The sequence below is a fragment of the Epinephelus moara genome, chromosome 8 (genome assembly GCF_006386435.1).
Source record: "Epinephelus moara isolate mb chromosome 8, YSFRI_EMoa_1.0, whole genome shotgun sequence".
NCBI lineage: Eukaryota > Metazoa > Chordata > Actinopteri > Perciformes > Serranidae > Epinephelus > Epinephelus moara.
In genome coordinates, this window is record NC_065513.1 from 18,369,571 (window position 1) to 18,392,437 (window position 22,867).

The 22,867-nt window shown below is 39.9% G+C and overlaps 2 protein-coding genes across 3 annotated transcripts; both read left to right on the plus strand.

Moving 5' to 3' along the window:
* The first annotated feature begins 9 nt into the window (after positions 1-9).
* Positions 10-15,776, plus strand: LOC126394114 (arrestin domain-containing protein 2-like). 2 transcript variants are annotated; one of them, XM_050050734.1, is made up of 6 exons: positions 10-318; positions 810-867; positions 961-1,102; positions 1,711-1,807; positions 12,661-12,917; positions 13,300-15,776. In XM_050050734.1, exons 1-6 carry the CDS (start codon positions 69-71, stop codon positions 13,462-13,464), a joined length of 969 nt encoding a protein of 322 aa, XP_049906691.1. In that variant the 5' UTR covers positions 10-68; the 3' UTR covers positions 13,465-15,776. The 2 variants fall into 2 exon arrangements, with proteins under 2 accessions (XP_049906691.1, XP_049906690.1); XM_050050733.1 differs by lacking the exons at positions 12,661-12,917; positions 13,300-15,776 and adding exons at positions 4,410-4,666; positions 5,049-5,704.
* Positions 15,777-15,864: 88 nt separating this feature from the next.
* Positions 15,865-21,977, plus strand: si:dkey-245n4.2 (uncharacterized). Its single transcript, XM_050050732.1, has 6 exons — positions 15,865-16,003; positions 16,845-17,248; positions 17,374-17,530; positions 18,756-18,875; positions 19,257-19,347; positions 19,923-21,977. The coding sequence occupies exons 1-6, from the start codon at positions 15,952-15,954 to the stop codon at positions 20,119-20,121; spliced, it is 1,023 nt and encodes a 340-aa protein (XP_049906689.1). The 5' UTR covers positions 15,865-15,951; the 3' UTR covers positions 20,122-21,977.
* The last annotated feature ends 890 nt before the right edge of the window (positions 21,978-22,867 follow it).

Genomic DNA, 22,867 nt, shown 5'->3' on the forward strand with positions numbered 1-22,867 from the left:
TATTAGTAAGCCAATCCCTCTTGCCGTGTAGCCACATATGGGGGAAACACAGCGCTGATACATCTAAAATGTCTCCGATAAAGGACCTGCATCTCGTCTATGAATATCTAAATGAAGATGGGACATTTTCTGAAGGAGATGCTATCACAGGCACAGTCAGTTTTACTCTGACAGAAGCGACCAAAGTGAAGGGGCTGATGGTGAAAGCAAAAGGAGATATGAATGTGCACTGGACACGTGGCTCTGGGGATAGCAAGAAATCGTACAGTGCTCACGAGAGATACTTCAAAGTCAAAGAGTACCTGATTGGAGAAACTGGTAGGGCAAATACATGCATGATTTACTTGTCTACCTTAACACTTGAACATAGTTTGTTATTTTAAAATATTAGGCGTTAGTTTTAGGGTGGCTGTACACAGCCTACCTTGTAAGTTATAGCTATACTGTGCCCGTATTGCTTTTAATATGGGTACCTGAGGATGTTTACACTGTCTGCTTGTCCATCAAATCCATTATTTCTTTAGATATGCTGTTTCACAAATATATAATCTGCTAATAGTTTTTAAAACACCTAAAATGCATCATGAATAAATGTTAACTACTTGTGTATCGTAGATTATGGTCTATACCTTGTACATGTCCACACACATTCTGAACTGCATAGATTTTTCCATTACAGCTTGACTTCCCAGAACTACATTAGCCTCACAGTCTCATTGAGCACACACCACAAAGTAGCCTACATGAATCCAGCTCTGTCATTTGTAAAGTCTCTACAGAAAGTGTCATTCATTCTCACTTTTTTGCAGGCACTGATCTCCCCAAAGGAGACCATCGCTTTTCGTTCCGTCTTCAGATCCCACAGGGGTAAGTCAGAATTTCTAGCATCTAGCATTTGTACTATGGCATTGTTTGCTAATACAAATAATACTGCATTCACGGACTGGTTCTGCTTTACAGGGACATGCCGTCATCCTTCAAGGGGATTCATGGTAAAATTGTCTATATCCTTGAAGCAAAGATGTCCAGGAGCTGGCGGTGGCCCACTACAGTAAAAGAAGAGCTCAAATTTGTTTCAAAAAACCTTCCGCATCTTGGCCAGGTAATAGCAAGTGGGACACTACAATGAAACATGTTGTGAATGTGACATGTTATTTACACTTTCCAAATTAACTTCAATATTTTAATGGGAAAATAGTTAAGATAAGAAGTCACATGACTTAGGAGTCAGTTGGCTTAGACAGACAGAGGTGAATAAAGGGGTTCAGGGAAAGGCAACAATAAAGAGTTAATTTTATTGTTGCCTTTTATTTATTCAGAGTCTGAATTTAGTTGAATGAAATTCTAACATTACAGCAGTGTAAATATGATATGGAGAAGGCAGGCAACAGGACCTTCTGTAATAGATATTATACAATATGAAGTGTAATATGTTGAACAAACAGAAAGCCAGTTGTTTCAATAAACAGGAAATGGAGCTATTTCCACTAAAAGGAGTGAAGCTGGGAGTGAGGTGAGTGGTGTGGTGCAATTACTGATCAGACCTAAAGGCCCATTAGAGAATCATTAGAGAACATACAGACATACAAGTATTGCTCATCCCCATCTTAAACCTTTCAAGATGCCAGTATTTCTTCTGAACTTTGAATTTAAGCTGTGTGAGGTATTACGCCAATATGAAATAATGCTGGTTTGTATGATTTGTTCTAGTGTCCCCAGTCTGGTTCAGTGGCTAAAGAGACGGGGGTTTTCTCCAAAAGATTGGTCCAAATGTCTGCTACTGTTGACAGGAAGTTCTGCTCTCCAGGTAAAGGCACTCTGGCTCACAGGGAACACAACCAAGTGTCAATGTGAAAACAAAAAAGTAATGATTTGCAAATTCTTTCTGATCTATATTTAGTTAAATACAGTACAAAAACAAGATATATAATGAAGAGGAAGAATTTTCAACTTTTTCACTCTGTTGTCATACACAGACAGGCCTGAAATACACACACATACACAAACAGGATGCATTAAATGCAGAGATGTCAGAGTAAAGGGGCAGGCCATGGACAGGCGCCCTGAGCAGTTGGGGGGCTCGGTGCCTTGCTCAAGAGCATCTTGGCAGTGCCCAGGAGGCAAACTAGCACCTCTCCAGCTGCCAGCCGACCCTCCATACTTCGTCCGCACAGGCACTTGACCCTCCAGTTCCCAACCCAAGTCCGTATGGACTGAGCTACTGCTGCCCCTTACTAGTAAGCTTTATTGATTTTTATAAATATACACTCTCTAGTCCATAGCCATTAAGTACAGCAGACCATACCATGACTTAGTCATACCAAAAATTAGAAAGAAACAACAACATTCAGCCACAGGGGGAGCCACAGCGATCGGTCGCATTTTAGCCATTTTTAAGCATTTTTCTGTTGTTATAGCGCCACCCAGTTGCCAATTAGAGTTAAATTTCTCCAGTCACCTTGAGGCATCCTGTTCTACATATCTACCAAGTTTAGTAAAAATCAATATGGCAGTTAGGCCTAGAAAAGAAATTAGCTCTCTAGTGCCCCCATTTTGTTTGATGGGGTCAATAATGGAGGGTTCCCCTCAGATTATGTGTGGTCATATGTCTACAAAGATGCGTGGTGATCGGTGAAACCCTTGAGATGTTATACACCTTTATGTGATGAGCCACGCCCTGCGCAATATTCATTGCCTTATAGAAGCTCAGTTTTAGTAAGTTTTCCAACTTTTGCCAAGAGGGAACTTTAGATATTGGTCCCTAGATTATGTTCACTGAGTTTCATGCAGATTGGTCAAACTTCCTAGGAAGAGATTGATTTTAATAGTTTTTCAAAAAAATTCAAAATGGCAGGAAATCTATATAACCGGAAGTTATGGGTTCTTGAGGCAAATTTGTTCCTCATGAGGAGAGGCATCTCTGTGCAAAGTTTCATGTCTCTACGACATACGGGGCATGAGATATGCCCATTCAAAGAGTGCAATTTCAAGTTTGCAATTTCAATCGGTTGCTATAGCGCACCCTTTGGCCAATTGATGTAACATTGCTTCATTCGCATCCTCCCATGACCCTCTACCACTGTGCCAAATTTCACATGGATTGACCAAGTCAGTGAGGAGAAAAACGCGGAACAGACACACAGACACAGACACACAGAGTTTTCTGTTATGGTTTGTTCAAAGCCTGGACCCAAATGCACAACTCAGATAAACAATGAATAACAAGTCTTTAATGTTCAATGTGCTGGCAAGTGCAAGGGAGAGGGGTGGTGCGTAGTCCCAGGATCCAGACGTGGCTCGTGAAGTCACCAGTGAGGGGAAGAGTGAGAGTGTCTTTGATGTGGCGTCTGCCACGTGGTAATGGCGGTGCTGCGGCACGGTGCAGTGGTGTCCGTTTCTCGAGCGTACTCACTGTGAAGGGAAACACAGGAGAGCAGGCGACGGGCAGGCCGGTCCACAGGCAGGCAGGGAAGAAGCACACACGAGATCACGAGGCAAGCACGGCAATTTGAGTTGAGGTGGAAGGAATACAGAGGTATTAGCTACACAAGCTAATAATAAGGCACAACGGCAAAAACACAGAGGAGCCAGGATGCAAACTACCACGTAGACTGATGAAACGATCTGGCGCCGAGTAGGAGGGAATCCAGAGGCTTTATGGAGAGGTTGATTACTGAAGTGGATTCACCTGGTGCTGCCTGTGGAAGGAGACCACGCCCACATGCACACACACAGAACAGACAGGGGGAGAGACACAGGAGGAATAATACAGACTGGGAATGACAACACACACACACACATAAGGGAGAAGGAAGGGCTGCCATGATGAGGATCATGACATTTTCATCATTATATAGGAAGATTATGAAATTAATGCCTGCAGCACCTCCCAAAACAGTTGGGAAAGGGGCAACAAAAGACTGGGAAATTTGTCGAAAGCTCAAAAACACCTATTATGAACATTCCACAGGTAAACAGGTTAACTGATAGATCATTGGGTATCAACCCTGTCCAAACTTTATGGAACATGTTGCAGGCGTCAAACTCAGAATGAGTGTATATTTACAAAAAACAATAAAGTTGATCAGTTTGAACATTAAACATCTTGTCTTTGTACTGTATTCAATTGATTTGAGGTTGATAAGGATTTAGAAATTATTGCATTCTTTTGTCATTTATGTTTTACACAGCGTCCCAGCTTTTTTAGAATTGGGGTTGTATGAATATGCTCTAATGGCAAGTTTGTACATCACTTAGATTGTATGTATAGGCCTTTGTGTTAAATATAATATTTTCCCTTTATGGTGACATTATTCTGGAAGAAAAAGAGTATATTTAGATGTAATGAATGGTGACATTATTCTGGAAGAAAAAGAGTATATTTAGATGTAATGATTTTTTTTTGATAGGTGACACAATATCTATTGTTGCCCAAATCAGCAACTCCTCTTCCAAAGAAATGAAGCCCAAATTCAGTTTACATCAGAAGGTAGTGTACCATGCCAGTGGCTCCACTGAAACCGATGACCAACGTCTGTGCAAAATAATCGGAGAGGTTATCACAGAGAAGTCAGAGAGAACTGTGACCTGCCAAATGGAGATTCCTCCTGATGTCCTCTACGCTCTCTATAACTGTGAACATATCTCAGTTGAACATTACCTCAAGGTACGTAATAATGTTATCGTGACGTTACATCAACTCAGAACTGAAATAAATGCAAATATTGGCACTTAAGTAATTGTAACACGGATGATTGTTGTCTTACATTACATTTATCAGACTGCACGATCAACGTGATAGTTTCATAAATGTTAGTCTGATTCAAATCATCTCTGTGTTATGTCCTGTCTGCTGGTAAAGGTTATATTTTCTTGTTTTGAGTTCCTGGTCATTACTATTTTGTTTCGTATACTCACCCGTTGTCTCGTTACAGATAAATTCACTTCCTGTCCTTTTGCCTGCCTGATTGTTTGCACCACCTTGATTAGCTGAACCTGTCCCTTATTAGTAGACAGATTTTACTTCTTGAAATGTGTGTGTTTCACAGGTGTATTTGGACATCAGTTTTGCCTCTGACCCAGAGGTGGTGTTTCCACTGGGCATCGTTCCTTCTAGCATGGCCTCCCTTCAGCCTGATGAGACTGCGGGGCCTTACTCAGCATGGGGTGCTGGAGCCCCAAGTTACAGCTACTTCCCTCCCCCTGCCGTCCCTATGTGACCTTGTCCTATATCCCCTGGCTCAGGTGCTTATGGATACCCGGCACCAGATCCCACTCAACATGCAAGAGATAGATAGTTAAGTAGAGGATTGTATCAGTCACAGTGGGAAATTTTACTGTTACAGCAGCTCAGAGTGTTGCAACAAAATATAGCCTACAATATTTACCAACAATATACAATACTTGTAATACTTCTGTAGTTATAAGCGACTGTAATAATCAGTGTCCACAACAGGCTGCTCCATATACTTTCTCAACTGCAGCTTCCTCTTCATCAAGCCCCTACTGCTCCACCTCTGCTTCAACAAAAGTATTAACAAATGTGAAACTGTGTTGTTGTTTTTTACAGTTATGGATGAAAAATGATGTGTTTGTACCCCTTATTCATGTCACTGTAGGGTGGAAAATTGTTAAATTTAGTTCAGTGAAAACATATTTTCATTTGGTTCCTTGTTTTCATTAAAGATCTTTGCTCATTCGGGCAATGCCCTTAAACTCAACTAGTTTTCCTCAGTATCAGGGATGTCAAACTTATTTTAGTTCATGGGCCACATACAGCCCAATTTGATCTCAAGTGGCCCGGACCAGTGAAACCATTGCATAATAACCTATAGATAACAACCTCTTCAAATGTTTCCCTTTTTCAGTGTAAAAATTCTGAACGTTCATCTATTTACAAAACAAATGACGAAGAGCCCGTGATATCATCAGAAAAATTATGTGAAAATTCAACAGTATGTCTCAGATTTTTCACATTTAGTCAGTCTTTACTCACTATCATTCCATGTGCTTTTTTTTTCGCAGAATTTTGCACTTTAGTGGAAGCTATTGAAGAAGCAGATTAAGTTATGCCTTTCCTTACAAACACCATATTGTTTTAAGTTATAAGTCTGATACAGATTATTTTGTACTGAAGTTGCTGGTTAGCAATATTTTGCATGTTCAATATCAAAAAATGTGACCACATTATATTCATTGGTATGTCAGAGAGCTGTATTCTTGGTGGGATGGAAAAGCCTCTTACATGAAGTATCTTTTACATGAAGTAGCTACTCATTATTTAACTGTTTCTGAAACCTCTTAGGCCCTGATCACACAGGACATGTTTGCAGGCTGCAAAACATGAGGCGCGCTGCATTGCATTTTTTTTTTTAAACCAAATGCCACTAGTAAAAGAAAACGTCTGCTCCGCCTTTTTATTGTTTCCAGGCAACCACCCCATCACCTCCTAACATTCTTGTGTAATCAATTTATTTCATTCATTTGACAGTAATTATTATCTATACCCTAAAATGTTCAGGCAAAGGTCTGGTTGAGGGTGAGAGGCTGTCAGTTAATAGTTTGTTGGGTGCATGGAAACAGAGATCTGTGTGGGTAGCCTACATGAGACCCTAAAAAAGAGGGTGGATCACGGGGAGTACCACCAGTTGGTCCAGGAGCTTCTCCTCCATGATGGCCGTTTCCAGGCATATTTTAGGATGACTCGGGGGCAGTTTGACAACCTGCCGTCTATCGTCGGGCCGTATAGCTCTGGGTANCCTCCATGATGGCCGTTTCCAGGCATATTTTAGGATGACTCGGGGGCAGTTTGACAACCTGCCGTCTATCGTCGGGCCGTATAGCTCTGGGTATCCAGCAACCGCTACCACCAGTTTCTCCTCCATTTTTTTGCCAGCTTTAAACTTGTTGTCATGACAACCACAGAAGGCCTGCCTCTACGGTATGGTAAAGCCAGGTCCATATCCTGCGGGGGCTGTTGGGGGTCTGAGCTGCAGCAACTTTCCTCCCCTTGCAGTGTCCATGGGTCCTTATCCTGCATCCCCACACTCAGGGAGTTATAGAAGCCCAAGAGCCCAAAGGAATTCAGCACCACCTTCTGTGTACCCAGGTAACCCACCTGTGTATGCTGGTCCACCAGGCGTGTATCCTGCTCATCCAGCACACATGAGTGGGGGCTACAATAACCAATCAATCTGTACTCCATCCTTTGCCTACTGCTCCAATATTTCAACCACTTCTCTATCCCCCAGAGATCTACACATTCTCTCCTCCACCCTTTCACATATCCCTAACTGCTCCTACATACAGCCTGCTACCTTCTGCACCAATGATGAACACAGACTTTCTGTCTCAACTGGATGAAGCTCCTCCAGCACTCATACCAGTTAAATTTCTTGATATTAACACATTGTAAATAGTACAGAACTTACACATAAGATCCCATTAACTCATTGTTTTTACCAAACAATCCCCTTAAATTTGTGCAAATCTGAAGAGCCTTTTGTGCATTCTGCTGTTGTGATATCTGGATTGTTCTCCTCACACAAAACAATAATAGGATGTTTTCTAATGACATCAAGCTCCGAGCAGAGCAGAGCCGCGCCTAGTTGTGGGAGGCAGCTAACAGTTATCAGTCAGGACTATTAGTAAGCCAATCCCTCTTGCCGTGTAGCCACATATGGGGGAAACACAGCGCTGATACATCTAAAATGTCTCCGATAAAGGACCTGCATCTCGTCTATGAATATCTAAATGAAGATGGGACATTTTCTGAAGGAGATGCTATCACAGGCACAGTCAGTTTTACTCTGACAGAAGCGACCAAAGTGAAGGGGCTGATGGTGAAAGCAAAAGGAGATATGAATGTGCACTGGACACGTGGCTCTGGGGATAGCAAGAAATCGTACAGTGCTCACGAGAGATACTTCAAAGTCAAAGAGTACCTGATTGGAGAAACTGGTAGGGCAAATACATGCATGATTTACTTGTCTACCTTAACACTTGAACATAGTTTGTTATTTTAAAATATTAGGCGTTAGTTTTAGGGTGGCTGTACACAGCCTACCTTGTAAGTTATAGCTATACTGTGCCCGTATTGCTTTTAATATGGGTACCTGAGGATGTTTACACTGTCTGCTTGTCCATCAAATCCATTATTTCTTTAGATATGCTGTTTCACAAATATATAATCTGCTAATAGTTTTTAAAACACCTAAAATGCATCATGAATAAATGTTATCTACTTGTGTATCGTAGATTATGGTCTATACCTTGTACATGTCCACACACATTCTGAACTGCATAGATTTTTCCATTACAGCTCGACTTCCCAGAACTACATGAGCCTCACAGTCTCATTGAGCACACACCACAAAGTAGCCTACATGAATCCAGCTCTGTCATTTGTAAAGTCTCTACAGAAAGTGTCATTCATTCTCACTTTTTTGCAGGCACTGATCTCCCCAAAGGAGACCATCGCTTTTCGTTCCGTCTTCAAATCCCACAGGAGTAAGTCAGAATTTCTAGCATCTACCATTAGCACTATGGCATTGTTTGCTAATACAAATAATACTGCATTCACGGACTGGTTCTGCTTTACAGGGACATGCCGTCATCCTTCAAGGGGATTCATGGTAAAATTGTCTATATCCTTGAAGCAAAGATGTCCAGGAGCTGGCGGTGGCCCACTACAGTAAAAGAAGAGCTCAAATTTGTTTCAAAAAACCTTCCGCATCTTGGCCAGGTAATAGCAAGTGGGACACTACAATGAAACATGTTGTGAATGTGACATGTTATTTACACTTTCCAAATTAACTTCAATATTTTAATGGGAAAATAGTTAAGATAAGAAGTCACATGACTTAGGAGTCAGTTGGCTTAGACAGACAGAGGTGAATAAAGGGGTTCAGGGAAAGGCAACAATAAAGAGTTAATTTTATTGTTGCCTTTTATTTATTCAGAGTCTGAATTTATTTTAATGAAATTCTAACATTACAGCAGTGTAAATATGATATGGAGAAGGCAGGCAACAGGACCTTCTGTAATAGATATTATACAATATGAAGTGTAATATGTTGAACAAACAGAAAGCCAGTTGTTTCAATAAACAGGAAATGGAGCCATTTCCACTAAAAGGAGTGAAGCTGGGAGTGAGGTGAGTGGTGTGGTGCAATTACTGATCTGACCTAATGGCCCATTAGAGAATCATTAGAGAGCATACAGACATACAAGTATTGCTCATCCCCATCTTAAACCTTTCAAGATGCCAGTATTTCTTCTGAACTTTGAATTTAAGCTGTGTGAGGTATTACGCCAATATGAAATAATGCTGGTTTGTATGATTTGTTCTAGTGTCCCCAGTCTGGTTCAGTGGACAAAGAGACGGGGGTTTTCTCCAAAAGATTGGTCCAAATGTCTGCTACTGTTGACAGGAAGTTCTGCTCTCCAGGTAAAGGCACTCTGGCTCACAGGGAACACAACCAAGTGTCAATGTGAGACATAAATGCATGTTTACAGCTTTGTACATTGTACAACCCCAAGTCCAAAAGGTTGGGACCAGTGTTAAACATAAATAAAAACAAAAAGATATATAATGTTCTAGAAGAGGAAGAATTTTCAACTTTTTCACTCTGTTGTCATACACAGGCCTGAAATACACACACATGCACAAACAGGACCTATACATGCATTAAATGCAGAGATGTCAGAGTAAAGGGGCAGGCCATGGACAGGCGCCATGAGCAGTTGGGGGGCTCTGTCCCTTGCTCAAGAGCATCTCGGCAGTGCCCAGGAGGCAAACTAGCACCTCTCCAGCTGCCAGCCGACCCTCCATACTTCGTCCGCACAGGGACTTGAACTAGCAATCCTCCAGTTCCCAACCCAAGTCCGTATGGACAAGCTTAATTGATTTTTATAAATATACACTCACTAGTCCATACCCATTGAGTACAGCATACCATACCATGACTTAGTCATATCAAAAATTAGAAAGAAAAAAAAAACATTTGGCCACAGGGGGAGCCACAGCGATCGGTCACATTTTAGCCATTTTTAACCCTTTGATGCACAACGCACACCCCTTCTAATGCACAACATGGGTCAAAAACAACCCATATCCATTTCACATGTTATTTCATGCTGGCTGAGTGTTTCTTTGCTCTATCTTTTGAAATCAAATTATTTTATGATTGAATATTCCAAGTATTCTTTAAATATCTTGTTTTTGATTACAACAGATCATTATTTCCATTTTTCTTCTCATGCTTTATGAACAAATATAGTTTTTGTATTACTACATCAAGTTTACACACGGATCAAAAATGACCCATTCGTCCAAGTGTGATTTAAAATTAAATGATTTAATACTATAATAATTATTTGTTTCAAATAATTACTTTAGCAGTGAGTGGGGCCAAACACTCATGCAGTATTTGCAACATGTTTATTTATCATTTTGTCACATACACATACCTCTGATAACAGATAACATGGCTATGTAGAGACAGAAATGACATGCCATGGTGTAAATAAGATAAATGACATAGGGCTACTGAGTTTGTTTAATAAAAGGACAAGTTATAGACATGTTCTATAGGAAAGGTAACCTTAAATGACTTCTGTTGTGATCTGGTGCTATATAGAAAATAAAATTTAAAAAAAATTAACCTGACCTTCAAGGGGGGGTGGGGGTGGTTCATTCTAGAACATGCGCTTCAACTAGTAGCAGCAAAGTCTGGTAGCTCTGCAATTTTACTTAGTTTTACTGAATTTTTATTATATGTTTCTCAACTACTAATGGATACTTCTGTGAAGAGAAGAGTTTATTCAAGAGAGGAGCTTTTGTCGTTGAAACGGAGCAAGTCTGGAGGACACCATCCTATTAAGTTAGTTATCTAACTACTTGGCTAAGTAGCTTAGCTAACTACTTAGCCAAATAGTTAGATAACGACTTAGCTAACTATTGTAGTTAGCTAAACTAACTACTTGGCTAAGTAGTTAGTTTAGCTAACTACAATAGTTAGCTAACTACACAGAACTAAAATAGAATATGTCAACAGCTAGCTAGCTAACAGTAATTACTTACAAGTAATGTACTCACTCTCAAGGTAACCTAAACCTAATCAAATATAATGTACAACTATATTTCACAGTTATCATCAAATATTTTCTTAGGGTAATGTTTGAATAATTGTAAAACAAGACTAACATGTATCAGATGTGCAAAGGGAGCTGTGCTGAGCTGTGAATAGTTGTCCGAGGTAAGTATGTTCCTACTTGCAAACAAACAACTTTCACAGGTTCCCGCCAAATGCTGACTCATGTGTGCCAACTTGATGTAGAAATACAAAAGCTGTGCTTGTTCATAAAATACGAAAGGAAAAAATAAAAATGATGATTTGTGCTGAACAAAAACAAGATATGTATTGATTACTTGGAATAATAAATGATAAAATACATTTATTTCAAAGATATATCATAGAAACACTCAGCCATACATGAAATAACATAGAAAATGGATATGGGTCATTTTAGACCCATGTTGTGCATTAGAAGGGTAGTGATACAAAAAGGGTTTTTATTCAAAAAGTAAGAAAGGAAAACATAAAATAAGGATGTATAATGATCAAGTTAATTGAGGAAAACCTGGAATACTGAATGATGAAATTAATTTATTGCAAAGATATAGAACATAAAAACTCAGTCGGGTCACTTTAGACCCATGTTGTGCATCAAAGGGTTAAGCATTTTTCTGTTGTTATAGCGCCACCCAGTTGCCAATTAGAGTTAAATTTCTCCAGTCACCTTGAGGCGTCCTGTTCTACATATCTATCAAGTTTAGTAAAAATCCATAAGGCGATTAGGCCTACATAAGAAATTAGCTCTCTAGCGCCCCCATTTTTGTTTGATGGGGTCAATAATGGAGGGGTCCCCTCAGATTATGTGTGGTCATATGCCGACAAAGTTGCGTGGTGATCGGTGAAACCCTTGAGATGAGCCCTTTATGTGATGAGCCACGCCCTGCGCAATATTCATTGCCTTATAGAAGCTCAGTTTTAGTAAGTTTTCCAACTTTTGCCAAGAGGGAACTTTAGATATTGGTCCCTAGATTATGTTCACTGAGTTTCATGCAGATCGGTCAAACTTCCTAGGAAGAGATCGATTTTATGTGTTTTTCAAAAAATTCAAAATGGCGGAAAATGTATATAACCGTAAGTTATGGGTTCTTGAGGCAAATTTGTTCCTCGTGAGGAGAGGCGTCTCTGTGCAAAGTTTCATGTCTCTATGACATAGGGGGCATGAGATATGCCCATTCAAAGTTTGCAATTTCAATCGGTTGCTATAGCGCACCCTTTGGCCAACTGATGTAATATTGCTTCATTTGCATCCTCCCATGACCCTCTACCACTGTGCCAAATTTCACATGGATTGACCAAGTCAGTGAGGAGAAAAACGTGGAACACACACACCCACACCCACAGACAGAGTTTTCATCATTATATAGGAAGATTATGAAATTAATGCCTGCAATACAAGTTTGTACATCACTTAGATTGTATGTATAGGCCTTTGTGTTAAATATAATATTTTCCCTGTATGGTGACATTATTCTAGAAGAAAAAGAGTATATTTAGATGTAATGATTTTTTTTTTTTTTGATAGGTGACACAATATCTATTGTTGCCCAAATCAGCAACTCCTCTTCCAAAGAAATGAAGCCCAAATTCAGTTTACATCAGAAGGTAGTGTACCATGCCAGTGGCTCCACTGAAACCGATGACCAATGTCTGTGCAAAATAATCGGAGAGGTTATCACAGAGAAGTCAGAGAGAACTGTGACCTGCCAAATGGAGATTCCTCCTGATGTCCTCTACGCTCTCTATAACTGTGAACATATCTCAGTTGAACATTACCTCAAGGTACGTAATAATGTTATCGTGACGTTACATCAACTCAGAACTGAAGTAAATGCAAATATTGGCACTTAAGTAATTGTAACACGGATGATTGTTGTCTTACATTACATTTATCAGACTGCACGATCAACGTGATAGTTTCATAAATGTTAGTCTGATTCAAATCATCTCTGTGTTATGTCCTGTCTGCTGGTAAAGGTTATATTTTCTCGTTTTGAGTTCCTGGTCATTACTATTTTGTTTCGTATACTCACCCGTTGTCTCGTTACAGATAAATTCACTTCCTGTCCTTTTGCCTGCCTGATTGTTTGCACCACCTTGATTAGCTGAACCTGTCCCTTATTAGTAGACAGATTTTACTTCTTAAAATGTGTGTGTTTCACAGGTGTATTTGGACATCAGTTTTGCCTCTGACCCAGAGGTGGTGTTTCCACTGGGCATCGTTCCTTCTAGCATGGCCGCCCTTCAGCCTGATGAGGCTGCGGGGCCAGCATGGGGTGCTGGAGCCCCAAGTTACAGCTACTTCCCTCCCCCTGCCGTCCCTATGTGACCTTGTCCTATATCCCCTGGCTCAGGAGCTTATGGATACCCGGCACCAGATCCCACTCAACATGCAAGAGCTAGATAGTTAAGTAGAGCATTGTATCAGATTCAGAATCAGAATCAGAAATACTTTATTGATCCCCGAGGAAAAATTATTTATGTTACAGGTGCTCCTTGCAAGAGAGGAAAGATACGTGGAAATATAAGAAATTTAAACAATAGTATTTACAAATATATAGTTAAATAAACAGGAATTATTAACAAACATAAACGTAAATAAATACAGTCACGGTGGGAAATTTTACTGTTAAAGCAGCTCAGAGTGTTGCAACAAAATATAGCCTACAATATTTACCAACAATATACAATACTTGTAATACTTCTGTAGTTATAAGCGACTGTAATAATCAGTGTCCACAACAGGCTGCTCCATATACTTTCTCAACTGCAGCTTCTTCTTCATCAAGCCCCTACTGCTCCACCTCTGCTTTAACAAAAGTATTAACAAATGTGAAACTGTGTTCTGTGTTTGTACTAATGTTTATAACTTTTTAACAGTTATGCTATAGATGAAAAATGACATGTTTGTGCCCCTTATTCATTTCACTGTAGGGTGGAAAATTGTTAGGTTTAGTTTAATGAAATTATGTTTTCATTTGGTTCCTTATTTTCATTAAAGATGTTTGCTCATTCATGGCAATGCCCTTAAACTCAGCTTTTCCTCTATATCAGGGGTGTCAAACTAGTTTGAGTTTGATCTCAAGTGGGTCAGACCATTGACACCATCGCATATTAACCCATGAATAACAAACCCTTCAAATGTTTCCCTTTTCAGTGTAAAGATTCTGAAAGTGTTCATCCATTTACAAAAGAAATAATGAACAGTCTGCAATATCCTCCAGAAATTATGTGCAAATTCAACAGTATGTCTCAGATTTTCCACATTCACTCAGTCTTCTACTCACTTTCATTACATGTGCATCTTTTTCAGAATTTCCCACTTAATTGGAAGCTGTTGAAGAAGCAGGTTAAGTCTTCCCCTGCCTTACAAACCATTTACAATCTGAAGTTTTGTCAGTGCCTCAGCAGCAGGGCTCCACCCCTATTGTTTTAAGATAGAGGTCTGATACAGATTCTTTTGTACTTATGCTGCTGGTTGATAATATTTTGCACAATGTTCAATATCTTAAAATATGACCACAGTAAGTATTCATTGTTATTTCAGAGATCTGTGTTCTGGTCGGGATGGAAAAGCCTCTGAGGCAGCATTTTACATGAAGTATCTACTCATTATTTAGCTGTTCCTGAAACCTTGTAGGCCCTGATCACACAGGACGTGTTTGCAGGCTGCAAAACATATATTTGAGGACGACTCGGGTCAGGGGCAGTTTGACAACCTGCTGTCTATCGTCAGGCTGTATAGCTCTGTGTATCCAGCAACCGCTACCACCAGTTTCTCCTCCATTTTTTAACAGCTTTAAAATTGTTGTCATGACAACCACAGAAGGCCTGCCTCTGGAATCATCAGATTGGACAATGGGGAAAAGGTGGAGATGACATGGGGCGTTTTCTGCTCTGAATTGAAGTTTTTTCAGTTCTAGTTCATTCTCATTCAAATCAATTACAAAATGGCGCCCCCAACTGCTCAAATGTGTCCTGTGTGTTTAGGGCCTAAGCCTTCTCATGTGCTTCAACATCAGGTGTGCACAGTCATCTAGAGGGCCCCCGGCCCATATGTTTGACACTCCTGCTCTATATGCAAGCTTTAAATTGATCAAGGTGCAAACCAAGGAGTATGGCTTTTGGTGCTTTACAGAGAAGTTACTGTAAGAGTTGCATGCAGCAAGGGAACTGTGTTTAATATTGAAATAAAACTGAATGCTGTTTGAAGATAAAGTTTGAATAATGAAGTCCACTGAATGTTTATTTTGATCCAGGCCTTTCACATGTTTTGTGGTGCATCATGACAGAGAAAAACATCACGTGACCACGCAGGCCCCAAAAGCTGTCCCATTCCTCACAGTAACGAGCGGACAGTCCTATTCAGCTCGGAGCACTGTTTTCTCCTTATAACAGATTTATGCTCTTTAAATCTAATTGGTAGTCCATGGAGTTGTAGCACACACTGGTTGTAAACACATTTTCTTGCCTGCCACAGTGTGTCTGAGGTGTCTTGGAAAACAGAGTAATAAAAGACGGTATGCAAAACAGTAAACAAACGAACACTGGTGTAGAAGTAGTGATGGGAAACAACCAGAGTTATCCATTATATTAACAAACTGGTTTGAAGCCACACTTTGGGGATTATGCATACCCCCCTGAAGAGTTATGAGGAGGAATGCATGGGTCCACCCTTCATCTATCCAAGTGATGGATGCACAGAGAGAGGCTACATAAAGTTTTATTCCCACCCACTTGCACTTGCCACTGAATAGAAACAGGCTGTATTGTCACGGGAGACTCCAAACTGTCTGCGCCTGTCATCGCCATCGCCATGGGAAGAAGGCTCCCGTGTGTCTACTTGCTTGTCTTCGTCATTTTCCAAGGTAAGAAAGATAAAGTTGTTGCAGCTGGTTGGCAAATATAACTGCAGCTTTTATTGCAGTTGCTCGGTGTCAAAATTGAGAACGCAGCGTTTCTCGAAGCCAAGAAAATGTCAGTGTTTCTGCACAAGCTGTACAAATAGTTGCAGTACTGTTCGTCGTATCTTAAAGTTAGGCGAAAGACATTCTTAAGTCTAAGCTGAAGTTAGTTAACTATGTCCCATTAATATTTCATCATGATAATTTTGGTTAGTTAGCTAACGCTGCGCTTAACGCGGAGTTTACGCAAACGTTACACAAACACATTGAACAAAAATTGTGTTTCGATAAAGATAAATAACTTTTTTCTTCTTCAGTTGTACGCCGAATGGAGCTAAACATTACCAGACACTAATGTGTCAAACTTTTGGAGTTATATTTCATGGCACGTATTTGCCAAGAAGCAAAGAAAGTTAAAATGAGCATTTCTTAAAGGGAATCTGGCTTTACATTTCCCTCAGTTGGACATAATTGTTTTCTTCCCTTGCCAAGACTCCAATATTTCTCCAGTATCTAAGAAACAGCCATTTGTACACATTGTAAACTCACCACTATCTTATCCCACTTTTATTCTTTGGTGACTATTATGTGTTAACGTTTAAAATATTGCAATATTATAAATTAACCCATACTCTTCTGACTTGCATGATTTTTTTCATAAATTTGAGTTAAAAACATAACTTAATTTTGTTTATGTCTTTATACTTTGCTCCCTCCATGAATAACAACAATGGCTGAGAGGTTTGTACAAATGATTCAAGCATGGTCAATTATAATTATTATTTTTTCTATGTCCCTTCTGCAGAGGCACCTGGCTTCAAGATCCAGAACAAGCTGCTTGGAAAATGTCTGCAGGTGCAGGAAGGAACTTCAGGGAGAAGAGTATCTCTAGGTGATTGCAGCCCACATTTGGCCTTACAGGAATGGCGTTGGCACCCAGAGAGCCATGCTCTCAGAAATCACCACACCAGGGAGTGTCTGACGGCACCAGGAGAGCAGTACGAAGGTGTCCACATGCAGCCCTGCCTCTCTCAGGCTGAAAGTGAGGAGACTGGTGCCGGAGTGGCAGTGATGGATATGGGCAGTGAGGCAAGTGGCCAAGCATGGTCCTGTTCCAAGAAAGGTCACCTCACTTTGACAGGGAGGGGTCTGCACCTGAGTGCTACACAAGAATCCACTTTGGTCTTCCTTTCGAGGGAACATAAGCAGGTAAAAATATTTTAAGTAACAGAAAAGGTCCTTCTTCATGTGACATAACATCTGTAGAATAGTCTTACTTAGTTAAAGTAAGTCTGTTAAATGTCTAATGTTCTTTTGGTTACCATTTTTACAAGCCTGGCAGCAGGTGGCGGGCTCTTGACAACCAGACACTGTGCAATGGGAGAGACAACAAACATCACCAACACCAACCTCACCACAATCTGGGGAAGATGTTGGAGCCTGGAGTTTTTCCAAGTGCTGTCGCCGATATACACAGACAGGCTGAACCATGTAAGGACCTAAAAGTATCTCACTATTAGAAGCTTACTAAATATTGTCTTACTACAGTATGTGACTCTAACGAAATCAACATAAAGTTTCTTAAAGGACTCATCAGTGTCTTTGTCTAGTTTAAACCTCCTTTAATTACGACATCTATCAGCAGCAATGTACACACATGACGTCATTGCTAACCTTTCTTTTTTAAAATCAAATATAAAATAATTTTTTTTAGAATGTTTGCCACTTTCTGGACAAGGCATGTCTGTGCATTTTTAAATGTTTATTTGCAGATTTGGGAGTGACTACCAGGTGAAATCCTTTTTATAAAATAGTGCATCATGTTGTTCTTTATTATTTGTTTATTTTTGTCAGTGTTACAGTGCATTATTAGAAAAAAAAAAATAACAGTAGATTATTGCTTTGTTGTCCTGCAGTTGTAAGCAGTGACCATTATTAAAACTCTCCTCAAAGGTGCGTTCAATGACCAGCCGACATCTAAGCATTAACACTAAAAAACATTAGACAAGCTATGTTGTCAGAAATTAAAAATCAAAACCATATCATAAACACATAAACATGGCCATCGTGAAACAAATTCATTTGATAATTGCTCTTCAGTTGAAAAGGTTGCTGTTCAGCAACTGATTTAATGTTTTGATTTCTTTGAATCCTTCCTCCAGTTCATGTGAAACATCCACAGATATGCAAGACAAAGTGTGCAAACAGCAAGTGATGAGAATACCTCAGTCAAGGACGTTTTGAAGCCCACAATGAAACTCACTATTTCGTACAATGATTGGATTTAAAATTAAACGTGCAAACCATAGTTTTTGGGGCTGAAACATGCAAAAAGCACATACTGTATGCTTGTCATATCCAATATCAGTTATATCATAATGTGTTCTGCTGTGGCCTGCAGATTGCATTACAACATGCCTGCTTTTAGCCCGAGAATCCAATTTAGTCAAGTGCATTTTCCAATCAATATTTTCCTCTTCCTGGAAGGCAGCCAACTGCTCCATGACACAGCATCACTGCAGTGTTGATTCATGTTGTCTTTTACATTGGGCTGGTCCTGCATGAGGTGTTTTCTGTCTCACTGCTGAAGACGGGACAAACACAGCTGTTGCTTGCTTTATCAAAAGGGCAGAGAAGTCAAATCTGTGATGTTCAGTTTTGGTTATTGCTTTTGGTTGAGTTGTTTTTGACTTGTTTCTTATTTCTCCACTTCCAGTTGAAGGTATAATGGCCGCTGAGGTTACAGAAACATATCATGGAATGGATGCTCCTCTTTCATCCCTGAGCACCAAATCCCCTGCAGATCCCACCATGATTTTCTTCAGTATGGACTATGGTAATTTCGGTCAACTATCATCACATTGAATGTATCCTTTGTATGTAAAATTTTACCAGTGGAAATATTGACTCCACAATACTTTCTGTAGGCTGACATAGCAGCTGTGTGGAAGTCCTCCCTGTTCAGTATAGCTGTAGTTACTTTTCCACCACTAGGTGGCGATGAATGAATGTGAAACTGAGAGCAAAGTTTATGGTGGGTGTGTTGCAATGTTTGTGAAAGAGTTTCAATGGGCTTTTATCTGCAGGTTCAGAGTCTTGACAGACATTATACAAATGCATTATAAAGAGTCATAACTCAGACAGAGGTAAATATGAGTTCAAACGTGGCTGTCGAAAATCAATGATGTGTTGCTTGTGCATGTGTACATGTGTGTAGGGATGGGCTGGAAGATAACCATGTTGGTACTGAGCTCTTTGGCTCTGGTCCTGGGGACTGTGATTCTTATTCTCAATGTTTACGCCAATAGGTGAGTGCTAAACACATTTGTATAGATTTACCATTGAAAACATCAGTGCATTGATTTATTAGCTGACAAACATAAATATATTATCATTTTGTTATCATTTATATGGCAAAATACGCAAAGTTTTACTAGTAACAGCTTCTCTAAAACTAGGAGTGTCTTGTTTTTTGTGTTTAATGATACATCTGAGATTTTTGAGTCTTATTCTGAAGATGTAAGCAATTTTAAGACATCACTCTAGTCTCTGGTAATGTGACGTGTATTTGAAAACCTTTGTCATTTCAGTGTAATGAATTAATTGAAACACAAACACATGAAACATAACAATAGGCAGACAAAGGGATACTGAATAGACACACACGTTGTACATGTTGGGGATCCACATCAAATAACCACAACCAAACCACAAAAAAACAAACTCAATTAAAATAAAGAACATAATTGGATGAAGAGACAGTGCTGTGTCTGAAAACCAAAAATAGGACACATCTGGGGCTAAACATTTCAAAGAGCTCTGGTACAAAGCAACATGCTGTACCTCCACCCACTCTCTGTCTTGTTCTGTCTTGCTCTGCCAGAAGAAAGAAGGTGGTGTGTGTTCTGAAGTCATACACTCCGAAGCCGGAGGTGAGTGTTCCCGCGTCTCCGATGCCCAGTGAAAGAGCCCCACTGACAGAGCACGCCATGCGCCTTCCACACTCCTCCCCGACTTTACAGCGAGGAGCAATCCTGATTGAGTGGAAGGATGGCACTGTTACCCCGCTGTACGAGGCCTGAAGGTTGTGCTGTTGAAATATGTTTGGACACGGGTGTGTTTGTGCGAGAACACATGGTTTCTTGGTGCCAAAATTCTACTAAGCAAGCTGTTTCATAAAAGGAAAAGTTCATGGATCGGTATGAGTCCTCAAAAAACACTGAGATCTGATATTTGGTGTTTGACCTTTGACGTTTGAGATTTGAGGGATTGCTTGTTGGATGAAAGGATTGTAAAATTAATGTTTCAGCATTCACCATTGCATTGTTTGTAGGCTTACTATAAGTACAGTTCAAAGATTCTACAGAGTAAGCAATAGCTTAGGCTTCTAGTTGGATAAACACTTAAACTAATCTTTGTTTGCTTAGGCCTAAACTGTTTGAAGATGTGACCCTCTTGTTCCAGTTTGATTTCGGACACTGGTTTGCTGTGGAGTTGGCCCAGGTGTCCCTTTACAAATTTGCTTGATTTTAAAGAGTTCAAAAGGTCTGCAGGCAATTTTTGACACAGTGTTGCCAAACAACGTATCAAGACACACCTTGGTTACTGAGACTCACACCCTTAATATTAGGATTAACAGTAGGGCTGTGCCAAATAGGTGAGGCTTTGAAGTTTTCTTCATAACACTGACATTCAAATTCTAAACCAATAAGCTGCGTGGCGTTTTTCTATTCTTTTATTTTTGCATGCTATTCATTCTGTTTAAACCAGGTATTTCTGTACAGAAATAAAGATAAAGATCAGAGTGTGCAAGATTGTTTCATGTGGTCCAAACATTTTCAGTAACTCCAGAATGTTGTAATGACCTTTGGTACAGTCCTGGTTAATAGGCTATTTTAGGAAAATATGATTACACTTGTGTTGCAACTTTGTTGTGTTGAGTTGCAAAAAAGACTGATGGAGGTTGTTTTCATAACATAATTCAGTATTATTTAGCTCGTACTAAATAATAACTACATAGAATAGTTAAGATTTCAGGAGAAAATCTTAACCTAGTTGACATAGGTTATGTCAGTAGTCTGACACAGTATAATACAGTACTGTAATGCACTTTGCGTTGATACTGACACTACATCAGCATTAATGAATTTAAATTGTTAATATTGAGAGTGCTTGTAACATTGAAGTGTGCGGTGCCACCTACCACAAAATGTCAAGTAAATTATATTGTTACACCTGTTTCCCTTATTGAGCAAAGAAATGCTACTGTACACCTTCTGAATTTAATTTTCTCTCTTTCACCAAACTAAGACTATCCTTGGCTCAATCGCCCTGTAAAACACACGTCATTCAAACTCAACAGAAACAAAAGAAACCTCACCAAAACTGCCTTAATTAGTCTTGCTAGTCATCTATTTAGTTAGTCTACCGTTCCAGTGATCACCAACTTTAGTTTGGTGGAAATAAACCCATAATTCACTGAGTTAGGTGTAAAAATATGCTGTTTCCCCCATGGTCTCTCTCTGCTATTGCGGCTATTCACAGTCCCATAATGTTATCCCCACCACTTGCAGCTGCCATGTCTGTCAGCTCGGCTGCCTGTTCTACCAGAAGAGACTGACCTCTGGTGGCGCGTGCTGTGCACTACATACACCGAGTTTAATGGAAAGCGGAGCGTCTGTATTTTGGATGGTACTGAACAACATGCTGTCGGGATCTCTAAATAACCTGGTACATCATGTTGCCACTTTCACATTTGGGACCTCCATCCTTAAAAGTTCAAAGTGAAGATTGTTTTCTATAGTTAAAAGGAAATGAGCCAGCTTTTGAGTGGAGATTATTTTGTCTATGACTGACTTGTTGTATTTGTATGTGGCAACCTGTTAGACCACTAATTTGCACTAAATGGTGTTAGTTTTTTAACTAAAAAGAAGTATTTTTATACTGTGAACTAGCTAATAAAATGGAATATGTATACAATTGACTTGACGTTTTATCTGAAGCTTATGTTCATCAGCGTTTATTGTACATCAGCCAGCCCATTCCCCTAGTTTTAACATTATCCTGAGTGAGGGGGGTAAAGATAACGTTTACTGGCAAAAGCACCATTTATAGTAATTTCTTTGGACAGTCTGTAGGTATGCAGTAATCACAGATATGTTAAGTTGATGATGACGATGATGAGGCTTCCAGAGAACATGGCATTGCCCGTGGCACGGAAACTTCCCAGCAGGAAGAGTCTGTTTATAACAGAAAACCAAAGGCTGTTTTACTGTTTTTTTGGGAGAGGCCCGGGTGTTGTTAGGTTAATTTAATCTCTCCTTCGTTTTAACAATAATGAGCAGATCTGTGTTTGGACAAAACGCTCCCAGAAGGAAAGAACGTTTGTGTCGTACATGTAAACCTGCGGCTTTGTCAACTGTGCATTTGAAACCAGTACTTCTCTGCTTCTGTTATATGTGCTTTTAATGGACATTTTTGTGCACCGGTCCTACAGCTGACACCCCGTCTCCCCTGCTGGTAGTGTTTATACTAATGAGAGGGCACCACGTTTAATTGACAGCACACAGCACCCTGAAAATGACATGGCATCCCACACCCTTCCAAACCACATCCACATGCCTGATGAGAGGAAAAAAGCGGGTTATTTTCTTTGTTTGTTTTTGTTTTTGCAAAGAAATCATGTAGCTTTCACAATATTTATTTTTGGTCTTGAACCTTAGGACTCATACTTTAATTAGGGTCCGGGCAGCTAAGCTGCCAGGACACTATTGTAATCCTAGGTATTCTTCTTCTTCTTCTTCTTCTTCTTCTTCTTCTTCTTCTTCT